The sequence below is a fragment of the Fusarium verticillioides genome, chromosome 9, assembly GCF_000149555.1.
Source record: "Fusarium verticillioides 7600 chromosome 9, whole genome shotgun sequence".
Taxonomy (NCBI): Eukaryota; Fungi; Ascomycota; class Sordariomycetes; order Hypocreales; family Nectriaceae; genus Fusarium; species Fusarium verticillioides.
The window spans coordinates 148,714-174,458 of NC_031683.1; the positions used below are offsets into that span (position 1 = coordinate 148,714).

The following is a 25,745-nucleotide window of genomic DNA, read 5'->3' on the forward strand; positions in this document are numbered from 1 at the left end:
CCAATTTAGAAACCTCGTGTAGAAGGATTCGAATCCTTACCAAACCACGTTGGTGGCTGGCCTAGCGCATTCCAGGTGACGTACGTATTGAGGCTTATTCATCGGACGTCTCCGGCCCCTAAATACAAGGCGTCATTCTTTTTTCCTTCTTCTGCCTCCTTCTATTCAGTCATTCGATGTTTGCGTTCGCTGAAGACAATGAGCTTGAATTCTTCCTGGGAGAAATGCGCGACTGAATTTGATCCTGATCCGGACATTGCCGGAATTGGTGTAGGTGCCGATGACGCAACAGCCCAATAAAACACTGACAATGGCAGGTCGTCACCGCTTTCATTACTGCTTCATGCTTGGCAATTATTAGTATAAGCTTGTACCTTGCTATAGCGAGCTCTGGGGTGAACGTCATTGAGGTCGGAGGTGCGAGACCACCACCTCGTCTTGGCTTCGTGGAATCCGTCAATCCAATTGACGACTGGGTACGAAGGAATGTTTCGGATCCGTTTGTCAGGCTTCTTGTCAGATCAAGGTGGATCAGAGCGCATATCTATCAGCTGCAGCGCGGTCTCTACTCGTTCGTGATAACACTCGCCGATACACAAATCATCACTGGCATGGCAATATTATGCACTGTCATCATCGAATTGCACAGAAAAGAGATATCGGTCTATCATTTTATGACGGCGACCAACCTTGCATGGCTCACAAGTGGCGTACACATACTAACACTCTACGCCATTCGCGTTGAGACACATGGGGGATTGGGCAGCAAAGCTGTTCATTACCAATTGAATGACAGGGCTCTTTACAAGAAGGATCAGTTGACTTCATCCTTGGGTGCAGACATGACATGTCGGATTTTCGCTATGCTTGTCCTTGCGGCGTTACTGCTGTACTGCACCTGGATTAACGGGGCTGGAGAATGGGATAATTACGACGAGCGGTTAGCGAGCTGTGCAATCGGCATGAAAAAAGCAGGGAGTCCTCTCTCTTGGATGATTGCGAGTTATGTCCTGCTCATCCAGGGGTATACCATCCAGTGTCTGTCATTATGGCCCACAGTCTCGATATGGTGGACGAACAAGATCAAGGTTTTGGGTTCCGATGATAGAGTCTTGGGAGCACCAAAGAATGGACAGAAACGCCGCTGGTGGAGGTTGATAGTCATGCCCCTGTATTATGCATTCAACTCGGAAGCACTGGGTGTTCTTCTTTTTGATGGAGTTCTGTGGTTTGGTCTTGGAGTTTGGTGGATTCAGGCAGAGAGGATATATGTACTTGGTGCGTGGGAAGGGATGGAGTCTGAGAGCGACATTGAGGGAGTTAGTCAGCTGCTGTGCCTCCTGATACTGGTGGTCCCATTTCTTCAGGCCATGCGCACGTATCATGGTGAGTCGCCGCTAAGCCCACAAGGGAATCGCTTTGGGACACTGGCTGACGGGTGCATTGTTCTTCAGACCATTCCAGAACATACCCTCAAGAGCTTGGCTTGCTCCGAGGGCAAGGTGCGTATGATAGCGGACAAACATCGCAGGAGGTATTGGCTCGAGGAAACGGCGTCGACAGCGATGGCATCGAAACTCCCATACGCTTGGGATCTGTCACTCGTACAGCATATCCAGTATAGGCCGAGACTCGCTGTGACACTATCCAAAGCTTAGCTTTAGTACGAGACAGGGGTGCAGCGGCTTGTGCCATAGCGTAAGAGTTGTTTGCGGGGTGGATTCTGAAGAACCTGGTCGAGTTACGAAGACTCTACTGTGGTTGGTCAAGCCCGAGCTAAGCTCGTAAACAATACGGCAGAGACCATACATACTCATTCTCTCCATCAGTCAAGCTTCACTTTACGACCGTTTTGTTGCGTCAAATAATGAGTCTGCCTTGCGCTCACCGGCCTCCATGAGTCTCATGCAGTATGTGACGCGTGTACACTGGTAGGGACCCGCGTAGAAGGAAGCCAAGAAGGGCAAAGTCTCCAAGGCAGGCTGAGCAGTATCACAGCACAGTCTGTTGTATACGTCAGCTCGCTCAGAACTTTTGTCATGAACCTGAATCCACGAGAATATGTCCAGCTTCATGATACGCTTGTAGCCTTTAGACAGAGACAGGATACCGAGAGACGTCGCGGCTTCGCTGATGCTTCTCCGGTAAAGACTGAGAGTCTGGGCAAAGTCAGGGCATGCCTTTGCGGACGTTCACATCTAACAAGACGTTGACTAACCTGCATTCTGCTTCTTTACCGTTCCGACTTTAGCATTAAGCATAGATCCCAAGGTCTCGGAATATTGTTTTGAGTAGATGACTGTGCCTCGCATACCCGTTGACTCACATTAAGCTTGAATATTGAGTATCCATACAAATCTAATCATGAAGCTGTATCTCGAACCTTTTACTCGTTACCCAAGACCTGTATTACCCTGAAGCTATCCAACTCTCCTCTTAGCACACCGCTGTGACATCATGTTCCTGCATGCCACCAGGGATGAACTAAATTAGCCCATCAGACGTTTTCCGGGGCAATGTCAAGACAAACCAATCGAGCAAGCCACGTCGTTCAAACGGGGCGATCGCTCGGTATCAAATTGCCGAAGCGTTACAGCGTCAGCACCAATAAGTCGTTGCACACGATCAAACAATTGGATCTCAGCCATTGTTAGTGTGTTCTAGACCTCGGAAATTTCCATAAATTGCATCTCCAACTCTAAAACTCGCCCTGGATAACACGGCATCACCAACGAGCCAACGGTGATCCGCGGGGAGAGGCGCAGTCAGCCCTTTCATCGCCGCGTCATCCTCTAATGGTATGGCATGACTGAACATTGGAGATCTCGTATTTCCCTGCGCGCCACAGCTATTGGATCCTCACGTCGTTCGGCCCGCGTTGAGGCTTGTAAGCGAGCGGATTAGTACTAGCCCGGCCGACTGCGGCACCAAAATGCCGGTTTACGCATTAGCCAATAACGAACATGGTATAACACAATTACAAGTCTGCGACAGTAAACACCATGGACGTTTCGAGTACAAAAGGGCTGAGATGGCAGCCTCATTCCGAAAGCTTAAACCATCACATCTCATTCACTCTTTACTCACTCCACTACAATCTTTTAAACTTACAACTTTTCTAAGTTAATACCTTAATCCTTCACCATGAAGCTGAACTTCCTCCTCGCTGCTGCTCTGGCCACCTGCGCCATGGCCGCTTCCACCACTGAGACCACCACCAAGTATGTCCTCGTCACTTCAACTGTATGAATCTCACTGACAGACACAGGACTGAGCATCACTCTACCAAGACCGAGACCTCCAAGGCCAGCGCCACCTCTCACTCCACCTCCAAGTCCAAGGGCGCTGCTGCTCCTACCATGGGTGCCGATATCCTCGGAATGGCTGGCATTGCTGGTATTGCCGTTGCCATGGCCATCTAAACGTGCATTCCCTTCTGTGCCCTTCGACGGTTCATAGTCTCTTGTGGGGTTTGGATCACTGTATTTGCATTCCTATATTAGCATCAATTGGAGCGAGCCTTACCTTGTCACTCTATGAGTTGACCTTGGTACTTAATTGACCTCTATCACCAATATCTTGTCGATCCCCGTGACGAACTCGTCTGCTGTGATACGCACTTGTCTATTTAGGCTCATTATCATAACCAGGTGTCTACTGAGCCAACATCTCAGAACTTGTAACACAGGATTTTATCTTATATCCAGAAGTATTCTTCTCTATATGGTGCATTAATGGCAATAATTCAAAGATCTAAACATGGCTAAATGCTACATTGGATAGTCTTGGAGTGAAGCGGCTCTTGTGCCGTTGGGATCTGATCTCATGCCGTTCAGCAATTGTTCGCATTCCACAAGACCAGTAGCTATCTGTCATTGCTCGGGTTTTGCACTGCAATAACAGCGCATGTGCCTCTAGCCGACCCCTGAAAGTGTACTAAAAATAGCTACGTGGCGGATGCATCGGCCCCATCAAACCACCAAGAGCAATTTCACATTCCTAGCGACGACTTCACTCCGGGATAGATAGTGTACCGGAATATGAAGTTGAGCGTCATACAAATCAAGTAACCACTGAATTTTATTGCGTCTCTGTCCTGTTAAGTATCAATGTCTTCAAAGCTGAGCCTTTTACGTCTTGACTATGGCGGAAGTCTGATATGTACTAGGTACTCGAGCTAACTAAGCAACCCACTTCATTTATCTTCTGACATGGACCACTAACCTGAGATTGTAATGGATTGTCTTCATCACGATCCTTAACTATGGCAACTACAGATAAATTGAAGTAGTGCAAAATTGGAAATGATCTATGACCTTCAGCCTCTCCCTAATCTCCAACCCGCCCTTCCGAGTCTTGTTCGGCACGTTTGATCCGAACCCACTCCAGACTCCATCTCCTTACAGGCAAACCTCGCTTACAAACAGCGAGTCATTCTATACGTTCTCATTCAACGGCAATACGGGTTCTTTCGGTGCCCGGAATACTGGCCATTTAGTAACTTGATACTCGGAGATCCCAACACCCACCAAACTCCGATAAAGGATTAGCAGATGTAAGAATCCTTGCATGTTACTGCCAAACTTACATGACTAGTTGTCAATAATGCCGAGATATCTTCAGGATGCTTTTCTTGAAGTTACATCTTCTCCCAATTATATATTTCTCTGATATGCTTAATAGTTCAGTCATAGGTGATTCAAATGAAATACTCATATCGTCTTCACACGCCCTCCGGGACTCAAGATGGCCACCTATTAGCCTCTCGTCTTTCGAAACACATGAATCATAACTTTATAGATAAAACAACATATCGACTTTCTCTCCCTGACATACCTAGTAGCCACATCATCTATCCTTTATTCCTCACTACTGGCTCTAGTAAGTCTTGCACAAGATGCTCTCCCTGCTGAGTCTAGCAATAGGTTATCTCTCTCGCGCACTCCGACCCAGGCTCGGTAGCAGGTCCCCAAAGGTACCCGGCCTTCCTTCTCCAGCAACCCATTTGCCCCCATCTCACTACGAGAGTGGAGGCTTAAGCTACGCTTATTCCTTGTGACCTTTCTCCTATTTCCCCTGCACTTTCACAGACAATTAACTGCTACTAGAGACCTTGTAGATACTAACAGTTTCAACGACCCGAAGCGGTAGCGAGTTGATGCGCTTCAGGCCAACATGCTTTTTGCTCTGCGATCCTTGTTACCCCCGAGGGCTTGAGAAAATAGTCAGATTGCACTTCTGTTTGAAGTTAGGACACGTGGACAGGTAAGACGTTACAATCGCTTCCAGCGAAATAGTTGACTTGGATTAAGAGACGTCCCACCAAACTTAGTACCGTCTCCAAATTCCCCTTCAAGCCTAGACAATCATATGTGGACTCAGAACAGGTTAAGTAAGCTGATAGCTAGCTAATTCTCTTTGCAATTACCTTGAGAAAAACCAACTTCCGATAACATCAGCGTACTACATGTTCCAATTAGTCCATTTGCTCTACCAAGCTATTAAAACTCTTATTGTGACGTAAATCCGGCGATATGTCAGAACTTTCAAAACTTCAAGAGCCAATTAGCGAATGGCCACAAGGTTGCGGCCTATGCCAATGTTCTTTTTGATCTCAGATACGAGATAAACATGGGTAGTAGAGTTGGTCTCGGTATATACAACTTAACAAATACGGAGCCTAGTCCGAGTTGCTCAGAAGTTCAGTCTCTTGAAGGCCTAAAGTAACTCCCATGCCAAGCTGAAATATAGTCAATAGCGCGACGGATAGCTTATTGTCCGAGCATTAGTCCAACCTCTCCACTGCCGGCATGGGATAGACTTTGTCAAAGCGCGATCGAGCGGTATAGTGGGACCTGCAGATGATTTGGAGCGGCCAAGACGCGATACATCGATCTCGACATCCATCGTTGAGACACTTTTCTGGCCAATGAGGGTCTGAAATGGCGTGACTCAAAACTGCACCAGTTTCCATCTATCACAGCTGATAGGATTATGCCGGCAATTACCCTTGATGTAATGTGACGCAACTCAGGTGGATCCTGTTTCACAACCATGTACCCGGTTTTGCATTTGGTCATGAGTTCAAACCAGGTAAAACTCTGGTAGTTTGGGGAAAGCCGAGAAGTCTGAGAATCTGCTTTACTAAAGCAAGATAAACTTTGATTCTCTCGCAATGTTGTCTACATGGCTAGTCCACCTCAAGAACTGAGGACCTGTCAAAGCCATTGACAGAAGTACGTGTATCGTTAGTCGGAGTTAGTTTACCCGCCTTATGGTTATCTTGGGTAAAGGTTTAAACTAAAGCATCTACTGTCGTGCGGCTCATCTTATCAGATTATCTCGGAGCGACAACTCAAACGACGGGCAATAACCCCAGCTTAGCGGTGCAGATAATGAACCGGCGTTGTTCTTGGCCGCAGCAGACCTCTGTAAGTGTTCGTGAGCCATACCAAAACGGTATTTCTCGGCGCTGCAGAGACTTTTCAAGAATTAGTGTCAGTGGCGGTATGATTTAGACCGATGAGTAAGCCATCAAACCACTCTTGTCTAGACCTCGTGGCCCAACCGAAAGACGGTCTCATCGCTTCCCTTCGACCTTGGCCCTACAGTCCTTATTGGACATATAAGTTACAGATTCAATAACTGCAAACTCTATTCTTCAACCCCCGAGCGAGCAGCGGAGAATCCAGCGTCGGATGGCGTCCCCTACCATGATTATCAACAGGGAGCTAAAACAGCCCACCAATCAAGTCCGCCCAACCCCCCTGTAAGAGCTTCCTGTTTCATCAATACACTTTCTGCCGATCTCTTTAGCGCAGAGCGTAACGTACAGCCAACGGCAATAATTCTGTCATGAGCGTGGAGAATGCGGAAGGTGATACTTGCGATGTGACGTTTTGGCGCAGTTTCATCGATTCTGATATTCCAAGCCTGGTCTAGTATTTTTTCTTAGGTGCTCAGGCCCCCTTTCATGTGCTTTATAACAATGCGATAAAACTCTTCAGCTGAAAGATGTCTCGCATTGTTTTGGAAAAAAGCAAATGTCTTACCTTATTCATCAACGACATCAGCCATAATGGCCACTATTCCGGCCAACCTTTCGATTTCGATTCCTACTTTAACCGGATCGGTGCTATCTTGTGTTGCGAGCTTTTTTGCGCTGTGTCTTCATGTTATTGTTCCTCCGCCGCGACGACATTTTCGCCATGCGTTGATTGTGAACCTCCTCATTGCAGGTAGGTCAATCAATTCCATCAGACGCGTGCGTTTGCCTAACTCGAAACGAAGACTTTATCAACAGTCTCAATAATACAGTGTCTGGTATCCTCGCCATTAAGGATGGCTATGCGGATCCGAAGGCGTCCCCGAGCACTGGTTGCGTCGCCAATGCTTGGGTTGGTCAATTCTCGGTACAGGCGATCGACTTTAACATTCTCATCATCTCTGTTTCGGTACTGCTAGCGGTTCAGCGACAACAAATTCTTGACGATTCTTCGAGGCTGATGACTGCGATTGTCTGTCTCGTACCTTGGATTCCCGGCACGATCACCAGTAGGTTTACAGAAACTCAGGATACTGCAATTATGTTGAATTAATCTGCAGGCTTCGTCGGACTCGGTCTCCATGTCTATGGCCCGGTGAGTGGTAACTGGTGCTGGATCCAGACCCAACATCTAGGTCTCCGCTACGGCCTGACTCACGCTTGGCGCATCGCCATCTTCCTTGCAACAGTGGCGATCTACACTTACATATACATCAAGCTCCGACGCCTCTTCAGTTTCGTCAAATATGGCCTCTCTTCCTCTACCACGAAAGGATACACCACGAACGCGCAGTCGAGAATCGATCAAGAAAACGCCGAACAGTCGGATACGCAACGGATATGGGTAACTACCACGGTAGAGGAGGCTTCGTATGAACTTGAATTACAGCGCATATCGAAGGGAGACCAGAGCCAGAGCGAAGGAGAAGAAACATCACCTGGTGGAAAGGTCCAGTGGTCAGCTTCTGTCATGCCCGAACCTGAGCCACCTACAACTGAAGACCATGGAACGAACAATACGCAGAATGTATCGACTGGCAACGGTCCGAACCATCGCGTACCTAAGTCTCCGAACCTGAGGAGAATGCTTCTGTTGAACGGGTATCCGATTGCATATATCATTTTATGGTTGCCAGGCATGGCGAATCGCTTGGCTGAGTCAGTTGGTACATCACCAAAGTGGCTCACTGCTCTTCAAGCTTCGACGCAGTTCATAGGGCTAGTGAATGCTTTGACGTATGGCTTGACGGAACAGATGCAGCGTGCAGTCCGGATGTGGATGAAGAGGCGCAGTTTCAGAACGCTTGATCCTTAGGCCATGGGACTACATGGGCCTAACAGTTAGCCTTAGGTCTGGGACAGATAGAAGTTGGAATTACTGACTTTCGGCTTGGCTTTTTTATACATTGTTTCTAATATTTTATAGATAGAGAGCTGAGAGATACCAATGCATAGCAAAATATATGATAACTACCCAAAAACTCATTGTGAGACTTTGGTCTTTTTCTTGTTCATCTTAAAGTGAGCGACTAGTACTGTGTACAGCAGTTAACTTAACGTTATCTTTCGAAACGAGTGACATAGAAGTGAAATCCTCCGCCTCTGTCTTCCTCCCTCTCACTCTCCACCTCCTCCTTTTCGGTGTCCTAAACATAAATCCCCTCACACTTAACAGTTACCAGGATCAGCACTACAAAACACATTAGCAACTCACTCAATATCCCCCAACACTCAAACAAACTCACCGGAAACGCCACTTAGAAACAGTACTCTCCCCACCACGATCACACCCATAAATCTCATTCTTAAGACGCGTATAGCAATCATCATTGTTAAGATCAAGCGTCTGATCCCACTGATTCTGGACCTCAAAGACAAGACCGAGCTGGCCGCTTCGGGGACACATGGACTTGGTCTGCCCGGGCCTGAACTGGCCAGAGAACATGCCCTGGGAACCGTAGCAGGCGTCCCAGACGAACTGGGCTGCTTGGTCTTTGTTGGGCCAAGGGTCGCCGCCTGAGTAGCAGCCTGCGCTGACGGCTTGGGTGTTGAAGGCGAGGATGCTGCTGAGAGCGGTGAGGATGGTGGAGGTCTTCATTTTGAGCGAAGGGGATTTGGTGGTGGGATTGTTGTTGGTTTGATGTAGAGATGGTGATGATGGATTTTTAAGCTGGGCGAGGTGGCCTTTTTATCTTCACTCAACTCCCTTAACGACTCGTTTAGGGCGTCACGGTCTCGGCGATTCCTACAAAGAGCTCCCATTTCGTCTCCAGAACAAAGTTCATTCCTTCCCATGCAGCTTCATGGGTACTATCACCCGGAGAAAGGTTTCCTGAAGTCTCTCGACAGTCTTTGTCGATCATCATCAAGTGCCTGGGGTGCCTAGCTGGGTTATGATAGCGCTGAGGCTCAGCCCCCGCGGCAGTTACCCTTGTCTACAGGTCAGATAATGTCAGAAAGTCTCTGAGGCGGGTCTTGAAACTTGCCATTGTCGAATCAGCAGGTCGTGATGCAAAAGTTACAAGCCTTGAGTCCAAGCGACGAGTCCTTTTGTCAATACTGCACAGGCCATGAAATCACCGTGGCGTTGGGCTGACAGTGGTAAGTGTTCAGCCCAACGATTAATAAACGTGTGTACGTTCAAGAAGGACTGATGCTCCATAACTCCACAAACGTGTGAGGCTGTGGCACCCGCATGTTCGTTTTGTAAACGCAGTGATACGAACGCGTTCTCAATTTGCATAGTTCTGAAGTACCAAAACAGAATGGTCAAACAGTGTTGCGAAGTAGGTATGTCCTAAAGTTCTCTACGGCCGGCAGTTGCACCAGCTGAAGTGTACCGAATAAGCCGACATTTGCTGGATAATGGTTTCCGTCAAGTCCTACGCCCTGCGGTGAACCCCTGCATCACAGGCCATCTTCATTAACGGGCATGCCAAGGTCAAATCCCTCATGCAGTAATGTTCCAGTCACTCGCGTCTACCCTTCGCAAGTGATTCCATCCACGGTCTAAATTAGACAGAATAGGAAGTTGCATGCAACAAAGTAGGATAACTTTTTCCTCAAACAGCCCTGCTGACATCAGATTCTCCCCTGCGTATACGAGCCGTGTCCTTCAAAGAATGAAAGAATATGCAGTTACATTCGGAGTTTGCCAAGATGTCCATTGTAGATCATTGTGATATGCCGAGCCTTTTTACTACGGATGACTTCAATATGATTGGATGCTTTGCTTACTCTCCACGTTGATGGCCTGTTCAATTAGCCTGTGTGATTGGTCTGTTCGTTTAAACCTCTATCCTATTGGCTTGCTGCTTCAATGCGGCTTACGCTCACTTGTTCAGATCCCTGTAAGACTCAGCCCTGTATCCAGGGACGCATCAAGACATCTGTGACATTGTCGTTGAGATTTCTTTTGGCCATAATTCTTGATCACAATATGTCTAGAAGCCCAACTAACTAGCACCTGCAGGGTAAACTCATTGTCAAACGGTACCATTTCAGATTGCCTTTCCTTGGCGCGTTGCTCATACTGGGTACACCTGACCTCCCATAGTAATCAGCAGCACCAATGCACCTTCAAAGCATCAAGTCTCCTCCGAACTCCCGTCTTCACCCTCACTGACATACTCATACGCACTCCGCCACATGACCTTCCCCTCCTTCGGATCCATGATGACAGCGTAATGCGTCTCCTCATTCCTAATCATATCATTCTGCAAAAACTTCACCACATCCTCCCTCGTCACAACATCATTCCGCAGTTTGTACCGTCTTCTACAATTCCGAACACATTTCTTCCATAGCTTATCCAAATCGTGCTTTCGTTCAAGTGAATAGGCCACCACGTCTGCCATGCCCGTTGCATCTTCGCCGGCTGCGAGTTCTGCTGCCGCTTGTTGGAGAAGCTCGGGGTTGTCTTCGTCTTTGACGTCGTGGTTGTAGGCGGTTAGGAATGTGTCGGATTCGCGGATTGATGCGCTGTGATTGTCTTTCTCGATGATTAAGACGCGGTCTGGCTGGCAGAGGATGAGATATGCGGCGGTTGAATTGGACGTTGAGAGTTTTGTGAGGACTTGTTGTACATATCGGTTCTGCAAATCGTCGCTAATATCGTTCGTCTCGTGCGCTTCATTGGACTGTTTCTCCGGCATCGTAGAGTCGCCTAGTAGAATCTCTCTCAGACTGCTCGAGATGGACTGCCGCTGCCCAAGAACAACCATTGCCTGGTTGTATCTGTAAGACACCCGTTGTCGAAGAGTATCCCTGGCATGATGCGGTCTGAAGTTCAAACTCAAACTCATGCCTTTTCGCACTCCTGTCAAAACCCCAATATACCCAAGATACCCGACCGTCGTCGCAATGGCCGGGCCGCCAGGCGTACGCACAAAATCGAGTTCGACAATGATGTTTCTCAATGGATGCATCGCCCAGTCAAGAGTCCGAAAATGAAGTATCCGCGTCGCGTTCCCACCAGAATCTGGATCAAGAGTTCTGACTCCACCGCTCGTGCATCCCAGCAAAAGATCCAAGAGAACATTGAAAGCAACGAGGATGTGCATGGGAATGCCGATCGCTCTCGAGATGCCGATCAATTCTGCATTTTCCTCATCTGAATGAACGCGTCGCATGAGCAGCGGCGAGATCGCAGCCAATATTCTCCCTGCGGATTTTCCGACGAGCTCATCGAGGAGGGCGTAGAACAGGGAGGGTAAATCGCATGAGTCGACGGCGGTCTTGAAGTGCGGAACGATATGGTCGTAGCGGGTCTCGGGAGGGAGAGATAGATCGACGGTAAATTTGGGGATTTCGCCATGTTCCGACATTGTGAAAAAGAGGAAGAAGAAGTTGAGAAGTTGAGATTGTGCCAGGAGCTGGAGAAGGAGGGGATAAATGGTGAGAGTTGAGTTTCATGGGCAACTCCAATTGAGGCGCTGATGCCTAGAGCTGTCATCGCAGTTGGTGCACATGACGTAAGCTTGTGTGAAAATGAGGCTTAACAAACGAGGCACTGCAATTTTTGAAATACAATTTGCACCCGAATGTCACAACAAAAAGCATCTTTCGTTTTGACTTTTGGAGGAGGAAGCACAATCAAGGTTTGGATGGTGTTGATTCAGTGACTTCGCTCCACGTGTTATTCCCGAGCTGTTGGGTCATTGCTCTCTAGTTATTTCCAGAATCTGGACTCGTGATGTGATGGGTCTTTTTATATCTTGTCCAATCAAAAGCCCGCTTGGATTTCAGTGGGACTGGGTGGGACTTCGTTGATCCAATTAAAGGAGGGTCTGAGTTCTAGTGGGGTCAACTCTCTCCCCACCTGGCCCGATTTACCTAACCTAGAGTTTGATGATGTTTCGATTTACTTTATTCCAGAGACGATTGACTGTGAAAATGAGGGTATTAAATTCTGGCTACTTTATAAGAGTCTGCAAAATTACTTTCTAGCTGCCTGGATCAAACATGTGTCCCAGATCGCTGGTACTATTATCATCCGCAGTTTTTAGTAAAAGTTAACAACTGCTGTTCTGAATCTGCACATAGGACTGCGTGTTCACACTCGGAACTTGGGTCCTTCAACGCATCCATCGTAGAATATTCATTAGTAATTCCAAACTTTGAAATCGCCCAATTGCACAAAATTCTCTGTAGTTCAGAGCAATAACCCGAAGCTAGTAATTCGCGCTCTCATGCCACTCATACAAGTCTTCCGAAAGAGTGCAGGGCAGCGATTGCTCAGTGCGTAATGAAACGTTGCTTCACAAAAACGTGACGCGAGAAATTCAACCGAGTCATTTAACTTCAAGCATAATGCTTAAATAAATCTCCGCAAGTCCCATGCCATCTAGTATCTTTGCCGAAGTCAGGTGATAGCAATACCTGTTACGTCCCGAGCTGATGGACGCCAAGACCGGCTATACCGGCCTCACTGCCGCGGATTTCGTCTGTGCTGGTGTATTCATTTGCCAATATTTGTGCAAGTCAGGTGCTGTTTAATTCTCAGATGATCACAAAACATTGCTTGTACCATGATAGGGGTTTTGTAGTGCAACAATAAACAAGCGGTGCAGAACAGGCAGCAGCCGGAAACCATAGTCTTTTCTCTCATGTTACTGAATCACCCCAACTTTTTCCCATGCCACAACCCCATCTCTCCTATCATGGGGATGTCCGGCGGTGACCCCACGCGTGATTCTCCACAGAAAACACATCCCACGGAGAATAAACTTCCCCTGACCTTGCTCACCGGTCCGGCGCCCTTCGGCCCAAACCCTTGGATTCGGCCCTTTGGTTATATCCGGGGAGCCTCACCTTGACGGGTAAAAGGTGAAGGTTATTCCATTTAGCCTTGTTCCCCGATAGGATCGCTGAGCAAAATTGGAGATTTGGGTATCGCGTTGTCGTGGTTTCGCAAGACCTCATGGGACTTGTCATGTTGTAGCTAGGACTCCCTTTTTTGAAGGCTCCGCTGAAAATGAAAGGAATAAATAGAGGATTGGGACCGCGTTGAAGCTTAGAGCAAATCAATGAGCTTTGGGTTTATAAGACATTGACAGGCAATATGCTTGGGAACAAGTATGTCCATTATCCCTTACAGCTTTGAGGTAGTAAAATAGAGCTGATGCGACAACCAGATCTTTCACTATCAACGGGGCCGCCTGCGGCGCTGAGGCTCTAGTCTTAGCCCTCATCACCTCTCTTGGAGGATTCCTCTTTGGATATGATACTGGTAAGCGGTTCTCAACCTCTTGGAGTTATTGAATCTGACGCGAAACAGGTCAAATCTCGGCTATGCTTCTATTCAGAGACTACGTCGATCGTTTTGCTCAAACAGACGATGACGGCAGGAAATACTGGGTCCCCGCCATCCAAGGTATCCTTGTGTCACTTATGAGCATCGGATGTCTCATTGGAGCCTTGTCAGGATCTTAGTAAGTCTCTCATCTCAATTGGCGTAACTCTCTACTAACATCGCGATTCAGCACGGCAGATTGGTACGGTAGAAGATGGAGTCTTACCATTTTCGTCGTCATCTTCCTCCTCGGCAACGTCATCCAAATCACGGCCATGTACTCGTGGGTTCACATGATGATAGGCCGTCTCATCGCCGGTCTTGGTGTCGGTGCCTTGTCCATCGGCGTCCCCATGTTCCAGAGTGAGTGTGCACCGCGTGAAATCCGCGGCGCTGTCGTGTCGTCATATCAACTCATGATCTGCTTCGGCATTCTCATCTCAAACATCGTCAACTATGGCGTACGTGAGATTGAAGACAGTGATGCGTCATGGAGAATTGTTATCGCCATTGAGATGGCATTCTCGATTCCTCTTGGGCTAGGGGTTTTGGCTTGCCCTGAGTCGCCTAGATGGCTTGCCATGAGAGAGGATTGGGATGGTGTGAGGACATCGCTCGCGAGATTAAGGGGAATGGTGAGTGATGTGAAAAATCCAATTGTTGAGGATAATATTCAGGAGATGAGGATTCTGCTTGAGGAGGAGCGAAAGGTTGGGCAGGGAAGTTGGTTGGAATGTTTTGGTGTGCGCAACAAGGGACCGAAGGTGCTGTACCGAACACTCCTTGGAATGGCTGTGCAGTTCTTCCAGCAGTGGACTGGTGCCAACTATTTCTTCGTAAGCCAACCACTGCTACTGAGCGACAAAGACTTGACATGACATCAGTACTACGGAGCCACTATCTTTGAGTCCGCCGGCATTGACGACCCCATTCTCGTCCAACTAATCCTCGGCGCAATCAACGTCGGAATGACCTTCTTCGGCATCTACTCTGCAGAGAAGTTCGGTCGTCGCTGGCCCCTCATCATCGGCGGCTTGTGGCAGACAGCTTGGCTTCTCATCTTTGCATCTGTCGGAACAGCCATTGACCCTGAGGGCAGCAGTACCAGCGGCATCGTCATGATTATTTCCGCTTGCATGTTCATCGCCTCCTTCGCTGTCAGTTGGGGTCCACTCGGCTGGGTCGTTGTTGGAGAAGTCTTTCCCTTACGCACTCGTGCCAAGCAGGCTTCGTTGGCTACTGCAAGCAACTGGCTTGCAAATTGTAAGTTTTCCTTCATAAACCTAGCGTGCTAATACCAACGTGCATTAGTCCTCATCAGCTTCCTCACTCCCTTCGCTGATGCTGGTATCTCTTACGCCTTTGGCTATGTGTTCGCCGGCATGAATCTGATTGGCACTGTCATTGTATACTTCTTCCTATACGAGTCAAAGACTTTGAGTCTTGAGCATATCGACATGATGTACTGTCTGCCTGACCTCAAGGCATGGGAAAGTGCGAAGTGGACGCCACCCGGGTATGTCACCCGTGAGAAGAAGGATGAGTCTTACTTTGAGGAGATGGCTGCTGGGAAGGATGCAGAGAAGGTTGTTGTTCATAGCGACAGTGGGGTTGAGTGAGATGGAACATGGGTGAGATACGCTTTTATTGGAGGAATGGTAGATACAATAAGTGTACAATATAGATGAATACTAGAAGTGTGTCTGCTTATGGATAAACTTCTCCAGCGTCTCCAATGCAGCGTCCAATAGTCTTGGCTGGCCGAGTGGGAGTCTAATGTACCCTCTCAAACCATTCGCTCCAGGTTCACCGAAACAATATCCTCCGGGCAGAACGACGATACCCTCTTGCTCCGCTAACTGTTTGCTGAACGCGACGTCATCCGTCGCGGATCCGTCCTCGTTCAAAATTTGAACGAAAGCCGTCGCTGCCCCATCCGGCTTAGCCCATCGGCATCGCCGGGCATTGCGCTTAACGAACTCGTCGAGTATGACTATACTTTCGGCGCATATCTGCATGTTTTGCTCCATTAGCTGGGGTAAGACCTCCTCGCTCAACGCAAATGCAGCAACACTATCATCGAGTTGCGACACGCTGGTAGTTGTATAGTCTCGGAGTGTTGTAACCCGCCGCAAGATTTCTGCATTTTGCGATACTACCCAGCCTACTCTAAGCCCAGGTAAGCCGTGAGCCTTAGAGACAGAACCCGTTGAGATGGTACGGTTATAGCCCAAAGAGACTAGAGGCGGCGGGCGGTTGCTCGTGTGAAATAGAGGGCTGTAAACTTCATCAGAGAAGACTACAATGCCACGCTCTTGGGCGAGGGCCAAGATTTCCTCCAGTTTATCCTTAGAAATGACAGCTCCGGTAGGATTATTTGGGTTACTATTGTCTTGTCAGTTCCATCCTGGTATACAATACGGATATAAAAAGAGCTCACTTAATAATAATAGCCTTAGTATTAGGCTTAATCATACTAGCAAGCTCTGCCACATCAGAGGACCAATTATCTTTCTCATTCATAGCCCACAAGCTGACATCAACTCCCTTATACCTTGGCAAAAGATATAACTGCCCATACGTGGGGTACTGGCAGACTATATGGTCATTAGGGCCACAAATTGCAGCCAAAACGAGATAGTTTGCCATAATGGCACCCGGTGTGATAACCACATTAGCAGCTGTTAATGGGGCTTTGGGCGAGGAGTGCATCTTGGCGATTCGCTCTCGAAGGCGCAAAGAACCCTGCAGCGTGCCGTAGGTAAGCTTCTGGTTTGGATCTAGGGTTGCATGGCTGGCATCCGGAGCCAGTTGCTGCAACTCGTTAAGTGAGAGTGCAGACACAAATGAGTCTGAAAGTTCATATACGCGTCAGAATCACACAGGTACTGTATTCTCTTTGCAGTCTTACCATAGAGGCAGATTCTCGCTCCTGGCTATATGAGAATACACATTAGTCTCGGATACAAAGAGGGTGGTCTTGTCTGAAGGGCTGACGAACCCCATACTTCTCCACTAAGAACCGGAAGAAAAGTTGGTTAGCTGTCGGTAAAAAGACACTTCAAGTTAGATTTACTGACTCCAATGATCGATCTTAAACGGCTCGGCTCTCTGCATAGTGATCTCAGCCTGGATTGGGCAGTGAAGTGCTTAAGATCTTGAGACAGATTGAAGACTGCTGGGGGGGCAGCAAGGTATATATACCCTTATTAGGGAGGGGTAGTGTGACTAACATATTGATTTGTAAAATGCATTATCCTTGAACCGGTTGAAGGTTGTGATTCTGTAGCTTCTAGGCCAAGGGAGCTATGCATGTAGTGAAGTGCTCGGTACGCTAGCCTCTCCTGGCATGGCCACTTTTGGCAACGTTCCGAGGCAGCGCCATCAAATCATCCTTTCGTTCGACTTTTCTCCATTACTCACAAGCCTTGCCCCATTGCAAAGCAGAGCCGACTACACATAGCGTTGGCCGTAGCATCCGGGTGCCACCGGAGGTCGTATGAAGAACTGTGACAGACTGACCCCGGCTAGACACAAGCATGCCGAATCCAGGTGGGATCTACTTGGGCTGCGAAAGATGCCGTTGTCGCAGAATCAAGGTCTGTAAATCTCGGTTGCTGCAGGATAATTGTTGTTTTCAATGCTGAAAGATCAAAGTGCGATAGGGCGAAGCCGCAGTGCCAAAGATGTGTCAAGTATGGCACGACTTGTCCTGGCTACCCACAACCGCAGGATGTTCGGTTTCGCCATGAGACTAGCAAGGTGACGGCAAAGGCGTGAGTGACCCATTATTTACTGATGCAATGTGGATGGATGAAGGATTAATAGGATGTAGAGAACACTTTGCCGCAGTTGATCAACGTCTCCCCCGCGGCCTTGAGCTTGTCCCGTCGCTTCCGGAGGAAAGGAATCTCAACTGCAATAGAAGCGCCAACAAAAGCCTGGACTTACAATTAGCACCATATGTTGCCCAGTCTTGGGATACGGCCTTGACCCAGTTCTTCTTCGATCAAGTCTTGATGCCCGTGGGTTGGTACTCGCACTTACCGCAGCTTCACTACCAAGCACCTCCCGACAGTTGCATAAGAGTCACCATCTCTGCGGCATCGTTATTTGTGGCTGCCAACCAATCAAACGATGCCGGCATGCTGCAGAAGGCTAGGCGCACGTACGGAGCTGCACTGCAGGCTATTAACAGCTCAATAGCTCACCCCGAGAGATGCCTGGAAGACGAGACGCTTGCCTGTGTTTTATTGCTGCACGTCCTGGATCATCTGACCGGGAATAGCAGCGTCCCAAACATGTCACATTTAAACGCATGTGCGCAGCTAGTAAAAATGCGCGAGGCGAAGGGGTTCCGGACACGGCGCACGCATGACTTGGCACATTCTGTTGTCATCCAAGCACAGCCGTGGCTCATGCAGGGGCTTCCTGTCGATGGAGGCACTCTTGGAAATGAGGCTATCCACAAGTGGCTATGGATGCTGACGTCCCAGACACCGGCAGCCAGGATGGCGGCTTTGAGTCTTGAGGTCGGAAGACTACGGAATCGCGCTATTGGCCTTCTTACACATGGCATACATGGAATATCGAGCCTGATCCATTCTTTAGACCACCTGATTGAGGACATCGTTAGCCTGGAGGCGAGGATTGCGGATTGGCAGACGCATTGCGAGCCAAGGTGGGTTCAAATGAAGACGGCGCTACGTACACCAAACGGTGAAGAGACGCAGGCAAGCTACTACTCGGACACTCAGGTCTCCAAGGTTTGGAACTACTGGCGAGTCTCACGCATTACACTACACAGCATGATGATCAGCCTTGTTGACCACGGACAATCACATCAGATATCGATACCGGGTCGAAACCTGGACGCCATGAAAGCCAACTCGGCGCAGATCATCAACAGCATGATTTCGGAGATAGTAGCGAGCGTTCCATTTCACCTTCAGCAAATTGATACAAGAGGCCGACCGAGCACGCAGCGAAGTCAACGAGTTCTTGGAGGGTTTGCTCTCATCTGGCCATTACAAATGCTGCTCAGTTGCAAATGGAGCTTGGCGTGTCACAAGACTGTGGCGGTAGAGACGTTACATGTCATCAGTAACGTCTTTGGAATCAGTCAGGCGCGATTGTCTTTGTAGATTTGACCAATAATCCAAAGTAAATATGCTGCAAAGATATGTCTATTTAAGCTTGAAGTAAACGAAACGTATTCTTTCTCTTGTTGCGGTTTCGCTTCATTGTTTTTATACCGATGCACGCCTCTTACCACGGGCAAGGAACTCCCGGATGACATTCTCAGTCACCTGCGCGACATCATTCTGATATCCATCCCAAGCTAGGGAGTTATTCCAGTTAATACTACCAACGCTGAAGACAGAACCTCCTCCATTCGTCTCATAGTATACCATGTCGCTCCTCACAAGCGGTGAAGTCGAGCCAAGGGTCCCGATCATGGGGAATATGAGCTCTTCATTGAACAGCATGAAATGATCATCATGTCGCTCGCTGCGAGCAAGCAATATTGCATTGACAGGACTCCCAATCGCGACATCAAGACGATCGAGCTCATCGCCACTTGCACAACCAGCAAGACCCTTTGTTCCAAGGAGTTTTCGGGATTTCTCGGTAAGACCTTTCCAGAGCCATTCCAATGAAGGATTGTTGAGCGCTTCGTCGGTTGGAATGAATGGCCGACCGGGTCCTTTACCTGAAGCACAGCTGCCAATACCCCAAAGCTCGTTGGGCGGGCGGCCGATTGAGCGCCAGAGACCACCGAGTTGGCCATTTAGTGCGTGATGGCGCTCTCCTGGGGGATTTTCATGGGTTCGGGCACCGACGTCAGCGCGTCGGACTTCCATCCGATGAGGCCTCTTGGGATCCGTAACAGATTTCCACTAAAAGTACATCAGCTGTGTTTCAACTCCACGATTGGGTTACTGACATAGAAGCCGTTGCCGCCAGTATAAATAAGCGATCCTCCATTCTTGGCATGGCCCTCGTAAGCGTCAAGAGATTCCGCAGAAGGATATTCAGGGTGAGAGCCAGAGATGACAACATCGTATTGAGACAATGAAGCACAACCGCGGAGATGAAGATCATGGTCTGTGAGAATATCGTAGCCATCGCCGAAATGCTTCTCAAGAAATCCAACCATTAGTAGATCAGCTGAAAACTCTCGTGGTCGCTGAAAACCCCAGTGGATATAATCCGGCCTCACATTCAGAATCGGTCGTTTAGTGGTACTATACACCACGCCTGAACCATCGCTGTGGAGGTCGTAGATAGCGAGACCAAGATCATGGCGCCGCACCATCTTGTAATAGTTATCAGACGCGACGAGCTGAACACCCTCGGGGAATGAGATATGTGTCGACTTTGTCTCGTCATACATATGTTCATTCGCATAGGCGAGGTACGTAAACGTCGAAAAGACAAAAGCAATCTTGGCTTGCGGTCGGACTTCCTTCGGACGGATGAAGAACACAATCGCGTCTTTGAGATCTGACTCTGTATCTTGAACTTCGACCGCATAAGCACCAGAGCGCAGATCAGAAGGGACAGTGAACTCAAAGTCGGTGTCCCAGGCAGCGTCATCAAGATCATCATCATGAAAGTGAATAGCACCAAAACCGTACTTTGCTTCCTTCCAACCGAGGCCAATGAGCTTATGATCCCAGTCATGGCCGCGAATAGCTCGCGTTGGGGCATTGACGAGAACACCATTGAGCCCAGAGCCAGAGACATCAAAGATCTCATCTGTGTCAATCCCAACAGAGAAGTCGTAGCGTGCGATGTCCCAATTCTTTCGACCCAAGGCTTTGAAGCGGGGAGCTTCGATGCGGCCGTTGAAGAAATGCACTGGTAGCTGTGAAGCTGATGTTGGGCCTGCTGCTGTGGTAGCTGCAAAGTACATGGGACTACCAGAGTCAAGACTGGGAGTGCTGGAAAGAGATGTTTGAACGATAGTTGACGAAGGAGCGATTTCGTTTCCAGAAGCAATGTGAGTAAGCTGCAAATGAAACTCATTCGCTCTGAGAGTTATGAAAACATGAAACCATCGACGTTCACGAGCTGATGAAGCGATCTTCTTGACCTCAACGCCATTGCAGGTACCAATCCAGACAACAAGCTGATTATCCCGATCAAGAAGAACAGCTATACCAGCGCCCTTAGCAGCGTCAAGGTTCGACAGGATAGCCTGGGGATGAGTAGCTTTAAGCATCCAAGGCTGAACGTAAAAGTCAATCTCAACGCCTTCTGATTTGCCCATCAAAGGTTCTCTCCTCCATGCATCAACGACAGCGTAAGAACCAGGATGCGACGCCTGAAAACGACCTGCCAACTCGCCCTTAGGTCCATGCTCGATGGCTTCTTTGGCTGGGGCTGGGGCATGGGGCATGTCGAGGCCTTGGAGAAGTCTGACGAGTTGATATTTGAGCTTGGGCTTTGTAGAGGAGATCTTGGATTGTTAGTGGGGAGATTGCAGGGGAGAGGACGAGGCTGGGTACCTTGACGTGGGCTGTTTCACCAGGAGATACTACCCATGGGTCTACGTAGCCGGTGATTTCTTCTTCATCGTGACGAAGGGCAGGGCGGACGGGATATTGTGAAGCAACCATTTTCGCGATCAATGTTAATGAATGGGAAGTGGGCTCAGATGTTTAGTCGTCTTGGTCCTCTGAGTAAGTTACTGCACGGCATTATCGAGCCTCTTGATTCATCACTATATAACATTTTGGCTGGAAGTGTAACTACCGACAGTCCGTGCCTCATGGGTTTCTTATTTCCCGATCGAGTAGTCGTGCTCTAGTGTGTGTCGAGATAAGCTAAGGATGTGCCATGCGGAGAAGTATTCCGAGCCTCTCGGAAAACTCTTATAATTTGGTTGGACAAGAATATTAGACAGTTCGCCGGCGAAACTGCTTTAACTGGATTAGGAAATATCCTTATCTCCATGCGGCTCATTGTCTTTCTTTTCGCCGATCCGCGACATTGGATTCAATTCACGCCAAGACACCACTTCTCTTGAGATTGAGGAGATGATTACGAATGATGATATCCCTGGATACCAAGTGGCCGGGCTGCGATAAGGATGGCTCCGCCCCCGCATTGTGTTGTGCTCTAATTTCTAGCGATATTCTCCAAATCGGGATATTTCTCGTCTCCACTACCTCAGATACAACGTTCGGATGAACGGCTTCACTTTGATGGGTGGAGAGCTTGACGTCAAGAATGATAAGGTTGAGAAACATCTTGCGGGCTACGAAAGTATGGCGCCGACACCAGAAACTAGTGTCAAATGCACAAGAGTCTTAGGGAGATGGGTGACCGCAAGCATATATAAAACAGACAGCAATCCCAGCTGACAGCCCCATCCACCAAGAGAATCCACAGTCATACCATCAGATTTACTCCACCGCTACTCCTCCCTGGATCATGCGCACAATGCCCACTCAGAGTCAGACCGCAGCTAATATGGCAGATCAGATCGAGGCAATCCCCGGAACGGTCCACTTGGTCGACGCCCAGGGAAGCATGGACTCGCAGCACGCCAAAGGAGCAGAACACGACATTGTTCTCGTGCCAGCTCCTTCGGCTCATCCCGATGATCCGCTGAACTGGTCGCCGAGGAGGAAATACCTCTCTGCCTTTTGCATGGCAGCGTATGTCTCCCCTAATTTTGTTGGGGTTCACTGACATGGTGTAGATATGTGCTTGTCATTGGCATCTGCTCCTCTGCGCTGTATTCGACTCTAGGACCGCTGTCGGAGTCTACTGGTCTGAGCTACAATGACTTGAACTCTGGAACGGGATATATGGTATGCAATTCTCCGTTTGATGACTTTGGTGATGGTCTGACATGTTGGTAGTTTCTCTTCTTCGGCTGGGGCTGTATCATCTGGCAAGCCATCGCCATCCAGTACGGGAAGCGGCCTGTGTATCTGTTGACGACATTGGGTACTCTAGTAAGTTTCCAAGTCTGACTCGTGGCATGAAGCTGATAAAACTAGGGGGTTATGGTCTGGCAGCCTCACGTGCGATCAAATGGAGAATGGATCGCGACCAAGATTCTGCAGGGAATTTTTGGAGCGCCTATTGAGTCGTTGGCGGAGATTACTGTTTCAGACGTCGTAAGTCATTATTCTAGTAAGCCATCGGCGTATTAAAGCCTTATGCAAGTGTCGCAGTTCTTTACCCACGAACGCGGCAAGTTTATCGCTCTCTATGCTCTCGCACTCGGCTACAGCAACGGCATCGCTCCACTTATCATGGGCTTTATCAACGATGGCCAGGGCTATCAATGGGTATTTGTGAGTACTCCAGTCCTACTTGGCAAATTGCGTAATTAATAGGGTGTCAGTACTGGTGTGCTATCTTCTGCGCCGTCCTGCTCCTCATCATCTTCTTCTTCATGGAAGAAACCAAGTTCGATCGAGCGAAATACATGGCAACCAACCACATCGAAGGACAGACAGTTTCTAGTACCAATCAGACATCTACCGACCCTGATACCAAAGACGATCTCGATACAAAACACGACGTTGAGCAAGACCAAGTCGCTACTACAACTCTCACCAATATCAGCGCACGCAACGAGACCTTCGATCTTGACAATACCGAGTTTTGCAAGAAATCCCGTATCTCCCGTCTCAAACCAATCGAGCGCAAGAACATGAAGGGCGAGAACAGGCTCATAAGGCTTATTAGCCGTCCGATTCTCCTCCTTGCGTTTCCAATCATCTCATATGCTGGTTTCATCTACGGTTGCAACATCGTCTGGCTTTCAGTTCTGAATGCAACCGAGTCTATGGTTCTGTCGAACAAACCTTACAACATGCCTACTTCGACAGTTGGGCTGACATTCATCGCTCCTCTCATTGGAACAACCCTCGCGTAAGTCCCTGATAACCATAAACGGACCAGAAGCTGACAGAAGCTAGGTGCATCTATACTGGAATATTTGGTGATAGATTCATCATCAAGATGGCGCGTCGAAATGGGGGCTTCATGGAAGCCGAGCACCGACTCTGGCTCTTCCTCCCCTCTCTCATCCTCATTCCCTTTGGATGCATCTTGTTCGGCGTCGGGGCTTATTACGAGGCGCATTGGTTCTCAATTGTCTTTGCCATGGGCGTCATCTCTTTCACCACGACAGCTGGTTCGCAGATCTCCATTGCGTACTGCATCGATTGCTATCGTGATCTCGCAAGTGAAGCTTTAGCCACTGCCATTATCATCCGAAATACGATGGCTTTCGGAATTGGATATGGGTAAGCACATAAACCCAACTCATTGATTATGGGCTCTTACTAATGCTGTCAGTGTCACTCCTTGGGTTGTCAACCTTGGTTATCAGAATACTTTCATCCTGGGCGCATTTGCGGGTCTGGCGCATAATCTGACCATCTTCCCTGTCATGAAATGGGGACGGGCTTTGCGTCAGCGGAGTGCGGAGAAGTATTGGAACACTGTCAAGGAGGGAGCGGATTTGGACCTCAACCATTGATCTTCCATGTTACATGCATGAAGCTACTGTTGCAAAGAATGGGGACGGGTTAACAGTCATATGTAGTACTTTGTCCAGATGTGTTATTTGTAGTTGAGACTCGTGGCTGAGAGTTTAAATCAGCAGACAGAACTTAGTAGTATCTCTAGGTATATACAGCACAAGAAGTAATGAGCAATAAAAAGCACTACAGATACCGCCACAGAGGTCAGACTCAGCCAAGTCTCTCACTGCGTGAATCTAATGGCCTTTGTAAAAGGTAAACGCTAGCCCAGGCCAGTTCAAACAGTGTTAACTGACAATAACTGGCGGTCCGATATACTTCACGTTAAGGGCGCTGAGCAATAATACAACGGCGGCCCCAACCACTCTCGACCGGTCCACAGCGGGTGTCTGTAGGTGCATTCAAGAAGGTGCTGGAATACTTGATATGCAGATCGTCCCACCAGGCCTCAGGGAGTCTTGTTTCGCAGGTATTGCCAGGAGCCACCATGACCACGTAAGGTAACGGGGTAAAAAATGGCTGGTAGTTACCGCCTTGCCCTAGAGAACAGTCAGTCAGGCGGGCGCTACTGGCATATGGGTGATATATACAGGGATCACATCTCGGAAACCCTCGCTGCTCAAAGTTGTTGCCCTTGATTATGAATTCTGAGCGTTCACGTCCCTCTGCACCGAAGACAATACTGAAATAGTCACTTTAAGAGGTTAGTTTCTGGTGTAGTTACTCAATGGGAGTTCATACCAGCTGATGGGGCCGTGACCATCATTCCACTCGCAGCGTTTGTCTAGAGAGCCACTATTTTCGGAAGCCGGAGCAGCCAGAGAGCCTGTAATTAGGGCAAGAAGAGAGACAGCTGAAATACGCATGGCGAAGGAGAAGTTGGTAGAAGTAGTGGTGCTGAGTGCTGGTAGCGCTAGAATGCCGAGTGATGGACAACAAGCTGGGAAGTTATATATACTTAAATATTAAGCTTTAATTAACTCAGCTCACCGCCATACTACCTTATTCAAGCCAAGGCTTTCTGTATATCTGTAGGCAATAACCTGTATCCTAAATGCCAAGAGTGGATTTGGCAGCATTTTAGGTATATAGTGCTACCTTACTTTAGGACTTTTGTCTTCAGGGTCCTCTTGGCTGTACTTATGATCTCGTCTAGCGTACCTAGAATGGGCATAAGACTCGGCAGTCCCATTCGCCTAATTGTCGCCCGTCAGATATCTCAGTGTGATTGGGTCTAGCAGAAATAGAGGTGGTATTTCTGAATCTTTTTTTTAGATCTCTAAATCTCATTGGGTGGAAACTGAATATTAGTCACCTTGTTCTTCTCTATCTCTTGGCTAGTTATCTTGTTCCTATACAAGAGAACCTCCAACAATACAACCCTAGGCTT

At 48.4% G+C, this 25,745-nt stretch overlaps 12 protein-coding genes across 14 annotated transcripts; 7 read left to right on the top strand and 5 right to left on the bottom strand.

Moving 5' to 3' along the window:
* Positions 1-163: 163 nt before the first annotated feature.
* Positions 164-2,382, top strand: FVEG_11015 (hypothetical protein). Of its 3 annotated transcripts, XM_018900179.1 has the most exons (3): positions 164-270; positions 318-1,386; positions 1,455-2,382. In XM_018900179.1, exons 1-3 carry the CDS (start codon positions 199-201, stop codon positions 1,622-1,624), a joined length of 1,311 nt encoding a protein of 436 aa, XP_018758413.1. In that variant the 5' UTR covers positions 164-198; the 3' UTR covers positions 1,625-2,382. The 3 variants fall into 3 exon arrangements, with proteins under 3 accessions (XP_018758413.1, XP_018758414.1, XP_018758412.1); XM_018900180.1 differs by having other exon boundaries at positions 164-1,386; XM_018900178.1 differs by having other exon boundaries at positions 318-2,382.
* Positions 2,383-2,985: 603 nt separating this feature from the next.
* Positions 2,986-3,764, top strand: FVEG_11016 (hypothetical protein). The gene is made up of 2 exons (XM_018900181.1): positions 2,986-3,221; positions 3,269-3,764. The coding sequence occupies exons 1-2, from the start codon at positions 3,145-3,147 to the stop codon at positions 3,420-3,422; spliced, it is 231 nt and encodes a 76-aa protein (XP_018758415.1). The 5' UTR covers positions 2,986-3,144; the 3' UTR covers positions 3,423-3,764.
* Positions 3,765-7,078: 3,314 nt separating this feature from the next.
* FVEG_11017 (hypothetical protein) lies at positions 7,079-8,405 on the top strand (the record flags this gene model as incomplete). Its single annotated transcript, XM_018900182.1, has 3 exons — positions 7,079-7,238; positions 7,291-7,554; positions 7,606-8,405. The coding sequence occupies 3 exons, from the start codon at positions 7,079-7,081 to the stop codon at positions 8,358-8,360; spliced, it is 1,179 nt and encodes a 392-aa protein (XP_018758416.1). The 3' UTR covers positions 8,361-8,405.
* Positions 8,406-8,713: 308 nt separating this feature from the next.
* Positions 8,714-9,143, bottom strand: FVEG_11018 (hypothetical protein; the record flags this gene model as incomplete). Its single annotated transcript, XM_018900183.1, has 2 exons — positions 8,714-8,735; positions 8,791-9,143. 2 exons carry the CDS (start codon positions 9,141-9,143, stop codon positions 8,714-8,716), a joined length of 375 nt encoding a protein of 124 aa, XP_018758417.1.
* Positions 9,144-10,423: 1,280 nt separating this feature from the next.
* FVEG_11019 (hypothetical protein) lies at positions 10,424-12,141 on the bottom strand. The gene has a single exon (XM_018900184.1). It carries the CDS (start codon positions 11,869-11,871, stop codon positions 10,633-10,635), a length of 1,239 nt encoding a protein of 412 aa, XP_018758418.1. The 5' UTR covers positions 11,872-12,141; the 3' UTR covers positions 10,424-10,632.
* Positions 12,142-12,943: 802 nt separating this feature from the next.
* On the top strand, positions 12,944-13,042 carry FVEG_16947 (hypothetical protein; the record flags this gene model as incomplete). Its single annotated transcript, XM_018906183.1, has 1 exon — positions 12,944-13,042. The coding sequence occupies one exon, from the start codon at positions 12,944-12,946 to the stop codon at positions 13,040-13,042; it is 99 nt and encodes a 32-aa protein (XP_018758419.1).
* Positions 13,043-13,607: 565 nt separating this feature from the next.
* On the top strand, positions 13,608-15,535 carry FVEG_11020 (hypothetical protein; the record flags this gene model as incomplete). Its single annotated transcript, XM_018900185.1, has 6 exons — positions 13,608-13,621; positions 13,681-13,775; positions 13,824-13,977; positions 14,029-14,674; positions 14,723-15,101; positions 15,150-15,535. 6 exons carry the CDS (start codon positions 13,608-13,610, stop codon positions 15,455-15,457), a joined length of 1,596 nt encoding a protein of 531 aa, XP_018758420.1. The 3' UTR covers positions 15,458-15,535.
* FVEG_11021 (hypothetical protein) lies at positions 15,530-16,844 on the bottom strand (the record flags this gene model as incomplete). The annotated part of the gene is made up of 4 exons (XM_018900186.1): positions 15,530-16,223; positions 16,279-16,652; positions 16,750-16,774; positions 16,840-16,844. 4 exons carry the CDS (start codon positions 16,842-16,844, stop codon positions 15,530-15,532), a joined length of 1,098 nt encoding a protein of 365 aa, XP_018758421.1.
* A 423-nt stretch (positions 16,845-17,267) lies between these two features.
* On the top strand, positions 17,268-19,048 carry FVEG_16948 (hypothetical protein). Its single transcript, XM_018906184.1, has 3 exons — positions 17,268-17,437; positions 17,496-17,614; positions 17,674-19,048. Exons 1-3 carry the CDS (start codon positions 17,378-17,380, stop codon positions 18,980-18,982), a joined length of 1,488 nt encoding a protein of 495 aa, XP_018758422.1. The 5' UTR covers positions 17,268-17,377; the 3' UTR covers positions 18,983-19,048.
* Positions 19,049-19,087: 39 nt separating this feature from the next.
* On the bottom strand, positions 19,088-21,463 carry FVEG_16949 (hypothetical protein; the record flags this gene model as incomplete). The annotated part of the gene is made up of 3 exons (XM_018906185.1): positions 19,088-19,738; positions 19,786-21,303; positions 21,353-21,463. 3 exons carry the CDS (start codon positions 21,461-21,463, stop codon positions 19,088-19,090), a joined length of 2,280 nt encoding a protein of 759 aa, XP_018758423.1.
* An 826-nt stretch (positions 21,464-22,289) lies between these two features.
* Positions 22,290-24,351, top strand: FVEG_11024 (hypothetical protein; the record flags this gene model as incomplete). The annotated part of the gene is made up of 8 exons (XM_018900187.1): positions 22,290-22,507; positions 22,552-22,663; positions 22,715-22,810; positions 22,856-22,975; positions 23,033-23,155; positions 23,206-23,738; positions 23,786-24,115; positions 24,168-24,351. The coding sequence occupies 8 exons, from the start codon at positions 22,290-22,292 to the stop codon at positions 24,349-24,351; spliced, it is 1,716 nt and encodes a 571-aa protein (XP_018758424.1).
* A 328-nt stretch (positions 24,352-24,679) lies between these two features.
* Positions 24,680-25,221, bottom strand: FVEG_16950 (hypothetical protein; the record flags this gene model as incomplete). Its single annotated transcript, XM_018906186.1, has 3 exons — positions 24,680-24,894; positions 24,946-25,049; positions 25,097-25,221. The coding sequence occupies 3 exons, from the start codon at positions 25,219-25,221 to the stop codon at positions 24,680-24,682; spliced, it is 444 nt and encodes a 147-aa protein (XP_018758425.1).
* Positions 25,222-25,745: the final 524 nt, after the last annotated feature.